The following is a 14,379-nucleotide window of genomic DNA, read 5'->3' on the forward strand; positions in this document are numbered from 1 at the left end:
CGCAGCAACTCTCTTTAACCCTTAAGCCAACATTCGATTTATTAAGCCTCCCTGGGTTATGAAAAAGGGATGGGGCAAGAGAGAGGGGTTGAGTGTAGCTTCTGTATGACAGACTGTCAATATGCAAGAAGGGCAGATGTGGGCAAAGAATTGACCAGAAGGATCCCTATCACCACTACCCCAATTTTATGTTTGCTTTAAAAATGCTTCTTCGCTCACGACTGTACAACTTTTTGAAGACATAACACAAGTTACCATCCATACAGTATACCCACTTCATTACCAACCATTCCCTGAACATCTTGATCTCACCCCACCCATCATCCCTTTCAAAATTGAATTTCATAAAGGATCAAAGAGAAAACCACAAGGCCATAAAGATCTCTCAAGAGGCTCAGACTGCCTTCAGTGACACTGAATGCAGAAGTCAAAGGGGACGACAGCTGGACAAGATCAGTGCGAGAGGGGAAAAGTCAACCACACAACAAAGGAAACCATACTTTATTAAACAGGAAACAAAAACAATTTTGGGGGCAAAGAGATTTAAAAAAAAAAAAAAAAGAGGAATGGCTGGAAGAGAGGGAAGGGCAAGTGGTCACAAGGAAGGGATGAGATGGGTGGTCTGTGGCATCTGTGTTTGCCTTAGAACCGTGCAGGCACATACACCAGCCCCTCTACCCTCCATGCACTCTTAGACCAAAAAGCTAATACAATTGTATCTTCAGAGATATATCCAGGCTTTTCTTCCTGCATTCTGTAGCTGGTTTCACCTTCAGCCCTGGACAGTCATGGAGGGTCTTTGCTGGAGAAAATTTAGGTCTTTCCAACCATAGGCCTGTTCCACAAAGCAGCGGTTTCAACTCCTGGAGAAGTTCCCTCCTATTGGCACTCACCAGAGAAGCCAGGGGCCCTTGGTCAAAGCCCCAGATCTCAAAGAAAAATGTCAAACCTTTAGAACTAGTTATTTTATTAAATGATATTAATACACATTTCAAAAGGATTTCATTGTTGTTGCCTCTAAAGCATGTACTTGTTTTGTTTTCCACACTGAACACGTGAGAATATCAATCCAACATATCTAATTTTAATCTTAACAGGCACCCCAGCCCATTCGAAAAAAGGGGGGAGGGGGAGGAGGGGAAGAAAAAGGGGGAAAAAGCAGTCATTTACAGCGGCTTCAAAACAATAACAGCTGAAGCTTAATTCTGCATGAACCAGTAACTTCAGGATTGATAGTGAATATTTTGCGATTAGAAGTTTAGCATATTCACATTATCTAGATAGGTTTGCTGTACCATATATATCACAAACATTGTACTCCTGGGATCGGAAAGGATAAAAGGCCTATTCTCTTATCATTTTACCCTCCCTGGAAACAAACCAAATTCTGTTTATTCTCAACTTTTGGGAGGGCAGAGGGGAGCAGGGAGACAGGTTTCATCTAAGCTGACTGAAGAGTAAACTCTTACAAAATACTCAAGGACTCAATTTCTGATACTGTATCACTGTGTTTTAAGTGGTACCAGTGTATTCATGACCCCCACCCACTGATTCTCTGTCTGTGATTTTACAGTGAGCACCAAGGACGTTAGTAACAACTTCACATATTCTGCTTGCATATGAATCATGTCCTTGCCAAGATACACTATGCTATGCTTTCTTTAAAAAAATCTTGTTTATTTTTTAAACTCAGGTTGAAATACAAAAGTCAGAGCATGGGCACGGAGTTTTAAATCACAGACAAAGAAAGAATAAAACCCCTTTGTTTCATGTTATGAATACCAGAATTGTCTTTTTTGTTTCACTATATCACATATATACATTGTTGTCTTCATTTACTGCTGTAGACAGATTTCCTTAAAGTTAACAACAGCTGACAAGTCACATACAAATCCTCACTTCCATCTTGAAACAAATGCACTGAGGATTCTGTGGCTTTAAAAAAAAAAAAAAAAACACTCCACAAAAAAACCAACCCTTAAAAGTCCATCTTTTAAACTGTACAACAAGGTCCTTCTTTCATGGATTAGCTATCATGCTTTTGAGGACAATAGCCCTGCCCCAACATTCAGGAAGCCACTGTCCTGACCACCCCGCATTTTCTGATAAAATCAAATGGTCAGAGAGCCTTTTCAAGTAAACACTACTTTTAGCTTAAACGAGAGCAGCAAAAAGAATTCACATTCTTTTATTCTAGAATAAAAAAACATCCCACTTTTCTGCAAAGGAAGAAAAATCCTATCCCAGTTTCGAGTCAGAGAGAACTCTCCCTTTCCCTCCCCCCACCCCCACCCTCACACTCTCTTATACTTTTCTCTAAACAAATGTCTTAGGACTCAATATAACTGTACTGTTTCTTTGCTTTGCTACACTATATACCCCACCCCACTTACAAGGTCGTGGTATCATGCATTTTTGGGGGGGGGGGGGGGGGGGGAAGCTACAGGGCAGAGAGGCTTGAGAAGGTCAAAGAAAGAAAGAACAGTTGGCTTAAAACCAGAAACGCATTAGGAAGGTGAATGACTTGCAGGATCCTAACCAAAGAAAACATGACGAGCCCAAATAAATAATATGGAATAAATTACACAAAAACTCCCAAACTATGATGCACACCTGGTTTAAGCTGCTCTTTATCTGAAACGCTCTTTATCTGAAAAGCAAGTTTCTTTTGAGACAAATAATCATCTTCTGTCACTACACTGCCCACTCTCTCCCATCTTTAATATTTCGCTGGAGGAATCCAGGGCAATCCCCATACTTCCTACAGTTACTCCTATACTAACTTGGAAGAAAATATGAAACTTGCTAGAATTTCCTTTTCTTTTACTCATCTGGCTGGAGATGACCAGTGTGTACCTTGGGGTAAGACACTAAATAAAAAAGAGTAGTAAAGCAACATTTGCCTTTCAGTGTCCCTAGATATAAACACTCAGAATGCAGTGATTGTCTTTTTCCCAGTACTAGTTGTAGAAATACAAATAAGAAGCCTTTCAGTTCAGGGACAAGAAAAGCATTCCTTTCTCGTGGAAAATGACTAAGGGCAGAAACATTATTTTCTATTGAGAGTGGGAGGTGAGGTTAAGGATTGAGCCTTGAAATGTGACAGGCTGCTATCTGTAGAGTGGGGTAAATTTGAATTTATCGGGTCCTCCTGTTTCTCTGTAAAGATACATATAATAATATCCACTTGTCACTAAGACAGATCTAAAGAGGTATAATATAAAGAAAGATGCTACTGAACTTCCTCCTTCAAAATACCAAGAAGAGGGGTGAATACAGGACTAGGTCAAGGGGAAAAGAAAGATAAAGTCAAATATTTCCCTTTCCCTTGTAGTTAACTTTTGCTGAAAACTACCAATAAATGTCAGTTACGTTAGGGAGGCACCATGGTAAAAATGCGTACTTATTAAAAAATACAGGGATAATATTTGATAACATTTCAGTTACACCTTCATATCAATTGTCAACTGTAGTGACTTTCTCTCTGGCTAAAGCAGAAATGAAAACTGAGGGAGGAAAAAGTCAAGAAAGAAAAGCAGGAAGCAAGAACTTGGTGCAAGATGTGTGAAACTACCTCAGAAATGTTTCCTTGTTTATGACAGATGGGCAGGTCACAACACACCATTTAACAGTTCCTTTCTCTAGCGCTCTATATTGTAGCTACTCCTTATTTTAAACTTTAAATTATATCCAGCCCCCTTTCTTTCACTCCAAGTATAAAGAGGAAAATTTTTTACTAGGATAAAATGAGGTCCGTATCTCCTCAAAGTTACTGCCTGATAGTACTTTAGAAGAGGAAAAAAAAGAAGAAAAAAAAAAGAAGCTTTAGATTTTAGGAGAGAGGTAAAGAACTCAACTGCAACATGCCTTTAAAAACAAAACAAAGCAGAACAAAACAACTTGACAGGTCCCAGGTCTCCCACATTTCTCCCCTGCAACATCTCCTGGCTGTCAGCAGGCCACAGAGCATACAGGGAAGAGAGCCACACTGGTTACAGCAGTAACGGAGCTGCAGAGAGAAGGGGACAGGAATCCTTCCACTGACTACTTTTGACATGCCAAGCCCAAAATAACATCCCAACATTGCACATGTTATTATCTGTACTGATGGAAGTTTTATTTCAAATGTAATAATACTCTTCCATAGATGGGGTAAGATACGAGCTGTTTTCCTCCCCACCCCTCAAACCCCCAGCCAAATGAAGTGGCTTTGGTTGTGTTTCTTTGCCCCCCACCCCCTTAAAATACAAACAAGTTGGAGAAGGTGGGTGTAAGTGCAGTGAGAGGCAGGACTGGATGGAATAGTGAAATGTGGGCATATGCACATGGGACTTTTTAATTTGGAAGGGAGGTCCTCTGTCATAATAAAAAAAAGAAAAAATAAATCAAAGGAGGGAAAACAAACAAAAACAACAATAATAAACCAAACTCCTACTTCCAATTCTCTCTAGACTGTTCAAAATGCCTTTCCCTTAGTTTCCATCAGTACCTGGGAGGGAAGAATGGGCGTTTTGGTGCAAAGAACGGAGGGCCCCTAGCGAAAGGTGGCCTGGGTCTCTTTAAACTGTGAAAAGGGTCTCTGCTGAGAAAAGGTTCCCTAGGCCGGAAGTCTGGCCGGGGACTCCGCAAGATCATACCACTCCGGCTGATGGCGTCTCTGTGTGAGGGACCCAAGGGGGGGCCGCTGCTGTTGCTGCTGCCTCCCCCACCTCCTCCTCCATGGGCTGGGCCCAAGTGCTCCAGAGAAAGGGAGGGTAGGCTCAGGCTCTCGCGTACACGGCTAAGGCCAGGGCCGTTGAGGTCCCGTTGGGTGGGGCCCCCATGGTCCCTGGGTCCTGGGAGCACCCCAAAATGATCAGCCAGGGTCCCCTGAAGGAGGGAACTATGGTCCTTGGGAAATACTGCCACAGCCCCCGCCACTCCGTGCTCTGCCAGTGGTGGGGTCGGGAAGGGTACAACCCCAGAGTGGTCAACAGGAGGCGGAGGAGGAGGAGGAGTGGAGAAAGGGACGCCACTCCCGCCACTGCTGCTATGTTCCCCAGGGGGCGGAGGAGGGGGTGGGGTGGGGAAAGGAACTCCGCTGTGCTCTCCAGGAGGAGGTGGGGCAGCATGGGCCAGGGCTGCCTCCTTTGTGAAGGGGTTCGAAAGATCCACAGAGGGTAGATGAGTGGGTGCATCTCGAGAGAAGATACCACCATGATCCTTAGGAGGAGCAGGTGGGGCAGATGATGGCCCCACTGGCTCTCTCTGGAAGGGTGTCCCATGTTCCAATGGGGACGGGGGGAGATGATGCTCAAATGTTGAGTTGAAACTGTTGGAACGAAAGCTGCCGACACTTTCCTGAAATTGGGGTGCTCGTTCTTTGTATGGTGCTGTTTTAAAACCAGTGAGGCCTCCGCTGCCCCCACCCCCAAGGGATGCCAACTCAGAGGCACTTGAGGGGCCATTGTCAAAAGAGCTGCCTGAGGTGCTCAGATCAAACCAACCCACCCTTGAAGCCTCACGCCCATGTCCTCTATTTCCCTTCCCAGGAACTCGGATGGACTCTACAGTCTGTATTGGCTCCCCTGACATCCTCCTATTGGATGCATTATGATAACCCAAGGTCTCTATAGGGGCCCCCTTTTCTTCCGTACTATCAGGCAAGTCTAAGCAGGAGGAGGAGACTCGGGTCTCTATGCGGTAGTGCTCTTCTTGCTGCTGCTGATCACTGGCTGTCAAGCTGGGCTGGGAGAGGTTTGAGAGACTGACACCATCACTTGAAGTGCCCTTGCTGGGGGCCTGGCCAAAATGTTTATCATCTGAGGGCTTTCGTGAGGCATTTTTAAGCATATTCTTAAACTCAATCGTCGATGTGGTGGAAATGGTGGAGGCCAGGACTTTCTCCACGCCTGACGTGGGTGGGTGGCCCGTGGGAGCAGCAAGGGTATTCTGCGGAGAGAAAAGGGAACGATGTGGAACTGGGTGAGGAGAGTCTGGGTACTGCTTCTGTGGCAAACTGAGATGCCCAGTGGTAGACTGAGACAAGTTATTGTGGTTGGAGTCAGGGGTGAAAAATGAATCATTCTTACTCGGTGATGGTGACCGGTCAGGCCCAGGTTCATTCCCTCTTATGCTGAAGGCACCAAAAAGCCCAGGGGAAGACGAGAGACGGTCACAGTTCTCACTAGAGTCCAGGAGGGCCCTCACAGATGGAGGGAAGGCAGACTTTACCCCAAATTCTTGGCCCCTGTGGCTGTAACTGGACAAGATGGGCTGGTACTCGGTGGTATCAGAAAGCTTGCTTGATTTCAGGATAGATTTGGCTGGTTTCTTCTCTAGGTTCATCATGGCAGAGGGTGGAGGCCCTGAATACTCAAAATCTCGGTAATCTTCATCTTCCTGGAAAGAAGTATCTGGATAGAATTTCTCCTGTGAAGAGTCCATCAGGGAAGATGGTCTCTCCATTCCATCAGAAGGCTGCTTATAGGGTGATTCACTGCCCAGGCCAAAGGGTCGATATGTAGATACAGAATTGGAGAGCTCTCGAGGGTAGCTTTCCTCTCTCCCAGGGGGTGGTGATCTTGTACTGCTGGGTGTTGAGGAACCAGGGCTAATGATCTTAGAAAGCAGGGACATGGTATCTACACTGCTGGATGTGGGCTTGTCCATCATCTCATCCTGGGTGGGTGTCCCACTCCGTTCATCCCGCACAGGGGTTCCATCAATGTTGTCGATTGATGTGCTAGTAGGGCCACGCTGGAAGTCTGAGGGATGGCTTTCTGCTGGGGCACTGGACCCCAAACTGCTCAGGATTGGGATGTTTAAGTTTAAGCCACTGAAACCAGGATTACCTTTTAAGAAGTTGTGGATCTTCATTTCCAGGCTTGGGGAGGTGGACTCTGACTCCAGCTTTGGCTTGGAGATCTCTGAAGATTGGCACATGGCAACTTCAGTAGGTGGGGCAGCAGGGCTAGTATTGTGGGTACCTGTAAACCCCAGAGTGTTGGATGGTAGCTTGAAAGTAGAGCTGGGGAGCCCTGGGCTTTGCCCAATTGAGGCCTTGCTGGCTGAAGTTGAAGAGACTTCAGAAGTTGATGAATTAGGGGAATAGCTGAAGCTTTTCGGAATAAAGGATTGGGTATTGGAGGGCAGATTTCTTCCTTTTATGCTAGAGACTGTGGTGTTGGCAGGGGAAGCCGAAGTGCTCTGGGATGCAGCTTCGCTGGATGGAACTGGGTTCCCAGTAACACTCTGAAGTAAAGATGACAGGCCTGTAGAAACAAAGATTAGAGGAGTTAAAAAGAACTCCCTACCTTCCAATGAAAACAATGTAGGCTAATTGGATATTCTTATTCATTCCAGTGGGAACCAGATAGACATTAAAATATGAGATCAAAGGGAATCCAGACCAAACAAGTAATGGCTAAATGTCATAGAAAACATTGGACCTATTTATCAATATAAGAAGAGCAAATTACTGAAATGTTTCTAGTAGTCATGAAACAAGTCCAACATGGCAAAATAAAAGGCAACAGGATGGGGGAGATTTTAGTGTCAGAATCATTCACAGTTTAAACAAGACAAAGCAGGAAAAGAAAGTTGCAAAATTACTTTTAAAGTAACACTTTAAGCCAGTATTTCTTAATGTTTGGTCTGTGGAACTGTTTCTCTAAATGCGAATAGATATTCTGCCCTATCCTTCCTTTCCAACCTCCACAACTGTCTCTAACAAGTTAACCTACACTGTTATTCTCAGGAGAGAGATAGCAATATGCAAATTGCAGGAATTTATTTGAACTGGGATGCTTTTTTCAAGGAGGATCTCTTGCCACACTGGTGTTATCTTTGGGGAAACAGCGCTTTGGTTGTAAAAATTTTAGTTGTAAAATGTAGCAATAATAAATATACAAACATACACCACAAAGCTTATACAGCTAGACCATTGGGGCACTGATTCTTTCACAAGAAAACATACAATCCCCTTCTTATAGCTTGGAAAATTCAAGGATTATTCAGGCTGACACTGATGAGATTCACCCCCACTCACTGACAGACAAAACTTTCTCAGAAGCACTGAGAAAGAATTCTTTGGGGCAAAGAAGACTAAAGTTCACCAAAGCAAACTGCTCTTGCAGAAAAATGCTTGGAAAAATACTTGATAAAGAGATAACAGAAGGTCCTTTATATTCAATCACATTTTGGAAAATCTCCTCAATTTCTGATCACAAATGAAAAGTTTATGTATACTTCACCTGAATTTACAGCTTTCAGTCATACATTAAAACTGTTCCTTCATAACGATATGTGAAAGAAAATAATATTTCATATGATACTTCAATTAATGTTTCTTCAAAATAATCAATATAGGGATAATCAATTTTTATCCTTATTTGCTAAGAGATTTAAGGTCTTAAGAATTTTAAGGTTGCTCCATCCTTGTGACATTTTCAAATCCCATCAACTTCTAAATAATGATGCATGGCTTTTATTACTATCCAGTGTTTGATAATATCCAAATAATTGAAATATTATTTCAGTTATTATCCTCCTGAAAAAAAAATCCATGTTTCATTTCCAAAAAGGTCCCTGGCTATATAATTTTCCCCTTCCTAACAGTTTGATTTAATTCTTAGTAGTAACTGCTCTTACCAAAACCAGAAGTCTTCAAGCACTAGAAAGTGAGATATGATAATATCATGATTTTAAAAAGATATTTCAGTATTATCTTTCAGCTGTTGTGAAATAAAATTCTTCAGAAGACCATCTTCTTAACAAAGATACTACTCAGATTTCTGGTAATAGGTGAAATAATCTCTTACCGCTAAATATTAATTTTCTTCAATCTTAAACCATAGTCTACGGCCTCTGCCTACTGAAGTCATTCTTTTGTGCTGAAATCAGTCAATAAGGGCTGTGGGTGATTCAGAGCAAAGTTCTAAGAGATTTCCTTTATGGTCTTTGAAGAAATGTATCTATTTAAGTTGCCGGACACAGTTCTTTTAAAAGGCTAGGAGAGGGGCTTCCCTGGTGGCGCAGTGGTTGAGAGTCCGCCTGCCGATGCAGGGGACACGGGTTCGTGCCCCGGCCCGTGAGCCATGGCCGCTGAGCCTGTGCGTCCGGAGCCTGTGCTCCGCAACGGGAGAGGTCATAACAGTGAGAGGCCCGTGTACCGCAAAAATAAATAAATAAATAAAATAAAATAAAATAAAAATAAAAGGCTAGGAGAATTCCACTTTCCATAAGGAACTGAAAGGTGATAAACTGCCCTGTTATTCCACAAAGCTTGTTTCCTGAGATTCCCACTTTTCATTTTGTCATAACACACCTAGTTCTGTTCAAATTTTGCCTGATGAGAAGGTCCACATGATACTATTGTTACAATCTGCTGAAAAAAAAGGCTTCTTCTTTAAGATCTAAGTATTATATCTGTATAAGAAGTTAAAATACGAGTTCAAAATTTTTACTGTAACTACAGGATGGTGATAGAAGAAGGAGTGGAAAGTAGAAATCATATAAACATGCCAATCTCTCAAACTAATTATCCCTGAAATCAGTAGTATGAGATGCACTGTAGCCTCATCATTAATTCCTTTGCGGGTTCCAATATGTAGAGCTGTGGATTACTATTTCACAGTATTTAGTTATGTGTAACAAAATTCTCTTACATGGTAAGACAAAGCTCACTATAATACAGTGCCTGGCGGATACACTTACAGAACAGTTTAGGAAATAAGAAAATTAACAGATACCTGTACTGCTGCTCTCTATTCATATAAAGCAGGATCTCAGCACCACTGACATTTGGGCGGGATACTTCCTTGTTGTTGGGACTGTCCTATGCATTGTAGGGTTAAGCAGCATCCCTGGCTTCCACCCACTAGAGGTATAGCACCCCGACCCCGACCCCAGCTGTGACAAACAAAAACGTCTTCAGACATTGCCAAATGTCCCCTGGAGGCTCCTGGTTGAGAACTACTGATAAAGAGTAAGTCACTATATTGAAGCTGTAATTCACTGCATAATTATACTGAGGTTGGTATCTGGAGGGTCTGAGAACAAAGAGCAAGGTAAGCTTTATGAAAAAATGTTAGAAGCAGATGGTTTTAGCACAAAACAAGATAATTAGCAAAGGTGAAGAGACAGGTTCAAATAAGGTAGCGATAATAGCTAGGCAGAAAATAAAAAAAGGTATGATATCTATAGAGGCCTCTATAAAACATTAGGACATAAAAAAAGAGATAATCATGTCTCATAAGAGTTCTGGCAGATTGATCTTTCTTACTGTCTTTAGCTTCAGTTAACATTAAAATGTGTAGAACTCAACATGTACTAACTTATACTAAGAGGTTGGGATACATGGTTTAAGTAAAAGAATACTGGACTCCAGTCAAGAAATCTGGCTTTTAGTCTCAGCTCTTCACTGAACAGACAGATGTGTGATCTTAAGCAGGTCACATCACCTCACTGAGTGTTAATTTCCTCACCTGAGGAGAGTATCGGACTAGAGGACATTTAAAGTCTCTTTCAGCTTTGACATTTCAGAATTCTATAAATGTCAGTTTGTACATGATAAAGAGAATAATGAATTAGTCTGAATTATACATTTCATAGCTTTGGATTCCTCAGAAATGGAATCCAGGATTAAGCCAGAGACAAACATTCACGATTCAAGTCCCTCTAGCGCATGTCAGTTTACCTTGCAGTGCAGGGGCTGACTGTGTCTGGGTTTTGGAAAGAGCAGACAGAATGCTCTCTGGGGTGATCTCCACCTTCGAGAGGATATTTGCTAGAGGGTTATGAGATGTTGTCGTGGCAGGTGCAGGTGTTTTCAGACCACTGGTGAGGTTGCTGGGACTTGCAGGAGTTCCTGGAGAAGGTCTTGATGCAGGACTGACCCCTGGTGGCAGAAAGATTAACTCAAGAAAATGAAATTCAAAATGACCTATAAATTCATGATACTTTCCAGTCACTTAATTGAGTATGGTATGTTCAATAGGAATTCTTCTGGGAATGATCCACAAATTGTCCATCTTGTACAAAGAGAAAATCTGAAAATTAGATTAAGACTTGCTCCTATCTACTTGGAACACTGTTAAATTAGATAAGTATTAAGTTATTTTTTTTCATATGTATTTACTACTTTTCAGAGTCCCAATAGAGACCAGAGAACCTATTTCTTTTTTCTCTACCAAATGGAACCTACACCTCAGACTCCTCTAAGTGCTCAACAGATATTGCTGGCTAATTATGATCAGACTGGGCCACTGCATAATTCTATGTGATAAGTAAGTTATTTCCTTTTGAAATGGACTTTAAAATGAGGGTTATATAAGCAATCTTTACATGTTTACATTTTAAAATACTGGGTTGATTCTTAACATAGGAAAAATGGTATATAAAGAAGAAATGATTTTTGATTTTTTTAACAATCAAAAATATAGACAGGTATTTCACACAAAAAAATGATAAGCATATGAAAGAAATTTTAACCACATCTTTAATCAAAGGAATGCAAACGAACAATTTTTTTAAGACTGAATTTGACAAAGTATAAAACAAAACAGGTTGGAGAGGTTGAGGAACAATGGGAACTTTCATATACTTGGTACATAAAATAGTACGTTTTTTGGAGATCATTTTAGTTATAACATGAAAAGACTTAAATGCTGAATGCTGAAAGACTTACATGCTGAATTTTTTGGAGTCTTTATCTTTTAGAAATACTTAGTTATTTATGAAGAAATGAAATAATTGGGATTTTCTTCAAAATAATCAGGATTGGATAGGGCACAGCAGAAACAAGATTGGCCATGTGTTTACAGTGTTGAAGATGAGTGATAAGCATGTAGAGGAGCTCTACTTTATTTATCTTCATTAAATCTTCCATTAAAAAAAGTCCCATATACTTATCAACCCTTTTAAGAAGGGTTGTGCATAAAATTTTAGCATCAAGGTTGTTCATTACAGTATTCTTTATAACAGCGAAAAACTGGAAACACACTAGATGTTCTGATAATAAAGGCTTACATAAATTATTGAATGCTATTAAATGATATAGCTGAATGTTTAATGACTTACAAAAACATCCATGATATGTAGTTAAATTTTAAGTAGTTGCTTTCAAAAGAGTACAGTTGTCCCTCGGTACCCATGGGGGGTTGGTTTCAGGACTCCTGAATATATCAAAATCTGTGGATGCTCAAGTCCCTTATAAAATGGTATAGTACTTGCATATAACCTATGCACATCCTTCCATATACTTTATTTATTTTTGTTTGTTTGTTTGCCATGCCACATGGCTTGCTGGATCTTTGTTCCCTGATCAGGGATTAAACCTGGGCCATGGCAGTCAAAGCACCGAGACCTAACCACTGGACCGCCAGGGAAGTCCCCGTCCTTCCATATACTTTAAATCATCTCTAGATTACTCATAATACATAATACAATATAAATAGTTGTAAATACAATGTAAATGCTATATAAATAGTTGCTGGGGCATGACAAGTTCAAGTTTTGCTTTTTGGAACTTTCTGAAAAAAGTTTTCCCCCAAATATTTTCAATCCATGGTTGGTTGAATCCTTGGATGTGGAACCTGCAGATGCAGAACCGGTGAATATGGAGGACCGACTGTATACGCAATATGCTTCAATTACTGAAAGAAAAATTATTACTAACATTTTATTTCCCAAAACACACACACACACACACACACACACACACACACACATATACGCACACTTGTAAGGTTAAACACAAGTGGTTTCCTTTGGGATGGCAGAATTATGGATATTTTATTCTTTTAACTTATCTTCTAATTTTTCTATGATGACCACGTAGCGGTATGTATGTATGTATGTATTTATTTATTAATTATGGCTGCACTGGGTCTTAGCTGCGGCATGCATGTGGGATCTAGCTCCCCGACCAGGGATGGAACACAGGCCCCCTGCACTGGGAGCGTGGAGTCTTACCCACTGGACCGCCAGGGAAATCCCTATTTTTATTTTTTAATTAAAAAGTTACTTTTAATTAAAAAAAAAAAACAAAACCCAGACTGATGGTTCAATTAGAAAGGTGGAAATAAGCCTTTTATCTTCTTTACTAGGGCTACTTACCAGTATTTTTCATGACTGATGTCAGGCTGCTAAGGATGGAACTGATCTTTGCCAGATCCACATTAGCCAGGTTTGGCAAAGCCAGTGCTGGAGTAGGGGAGAGAAGAGAAGTATTCACAGGCTTTGGAAGAGGTGGGGTTGCTGTCATGGTCACAGGCACTGGAGTGCATGAAGAGGCCTTTGAGATACTTTCTGTTGGCTTTGTAGGTACAGCAGTGGATACAGCTGACTTCTCCACAGGTTTTTCCTTCCTGTCTTCTACTGTTTAAAAAAAGAAAAGAGATAGTATTGCATCTTACTACTTTCCAGACTCTCCTTCCAACATGTCCCAATATTTCCTAAAAAGTACTATGCTTTACAGAAAAATCATTCATGATTTTTTAAAAAAGTCATGCTCTTTATCATTTATGAACCTTCCCACCTTTAATAGCTGCTTAAAATGAATTCCCCAAATGCATCTTTTATCTTACATTTAATGATTTCTTTACATCTTCTTAGTATCTGTATATTAAATTTGTACATTTCTGGAAGCATGTTATTATTTGGTACACATTTGTGTTCTGTCTTTCAGTAATATTTATGTCATAAATTGTCCTGTCTTTTCTTTGCCATTATTAACCTGAGAGCTTTCTAAGAAACAGAAACTCTGTACATATGTTAATGTATTATCCTTTGGCCTCCTGAAATTGGTCTACTGGGGGTGCAATCAGGCACCAATGCAATGTTTTAACTCTTGATGCCTCTGCAATACTTTCCTCTTAATACTTTAAAGGCAATGCACTATGTGGATAGTTCATTAAATTCAACCTAAGTCAAACTGCCTAATAAGAATAATTATAAAAGCTGGGGATGTCAGAGAAACAGTTCACCAATCCAGGTTAATTCTGAAAGTGTGGTTAACAAAATGTGGCTTTGGAATCTTGAAGATCAAGAGTGACAGAGAATAAGGAATTCCAGCATAAGTGGCCCTCCCTTTAGAGCAGTGCTGTTCAAAAGAAATGTAATTCAAGCCACATATGTAAGTTTAAATTTTCTAGTAACCATATCAAAAAAAGAAAAACAGGTAAAATTTTAATTATATATTTTACTTATCTCAATATAGCCCAAATATTTTCATTTTAATAAGTTATAAATATAAACAATTATTGAGATATTTTCACTCTTTTTCAAAGCACCAAGTTCCTAGAATCCAGTGTGTATTTTGTTTTGTTTTTGTTTTTGCCACACCACGTCGCTTGCAGGATCTTGGGTCCCTGGCAGCGGAAGCACGGACTCCTAACC

The 14,379-nt window shown here is 40.8% G+C and overlaps 1 protein-coding gene across 6 annotated transcripts in view; it reads right to left on the reverse strand.

The window, feature by feature from the left end:
* Positions 1-484: 484 nt before the first annotated feature.
* Positions 485-14,379, reverse strand: part of RPRD2 (regulation of nuclear pre-mRNA domain containing 2) — an 85,316-nt gene continuing 71,421 nt past the window's right edge. For 3 of the 6 annotated variants that reach the window (XM_033860040.2, XM_033860036.2, XM_073807962.1), the window contains 3 exons: positions 13,099-13,359; positions 10,679-10,879; positions 485-7,253 (listed from right to left, as the gene is read on the reverse strand). In XM_033860040.2, coding sequence (XP_033715931.1) covers positions 4,483-7,253; positions 10,679-10,879; positions 13,099-13,359 — 3,233 coding nt within the window. In that variant the 3' untranslated portion in view covers positions 485-4,482. The remainder of the gene's footprint in view (positions 7,254-10,678; positions 10,880-13,098; positions 13,360-14,379) is intronic. The other 3 variants (XM_033860046.2, XM_073807964.1, XM_033860038.2) reach the window with 2 other exon arrangements.

Source organism: Tursiops truncatus, chromosome 1, assembly GCF_011762595.2.
Source record: "Tursiops truncatus isolate mTurTru1 chromosome 1, mTurTru1.mat.Y, whole genome shotgun sequence".
In the NCBI taxonomy this organism is placed as follows: domain Eukaryota; kingdom Metazoa; phylum Chordata; class Mammalia; order Artiodactyla; family Delphinidae; genus Tursiops; species Tursiops truncatus.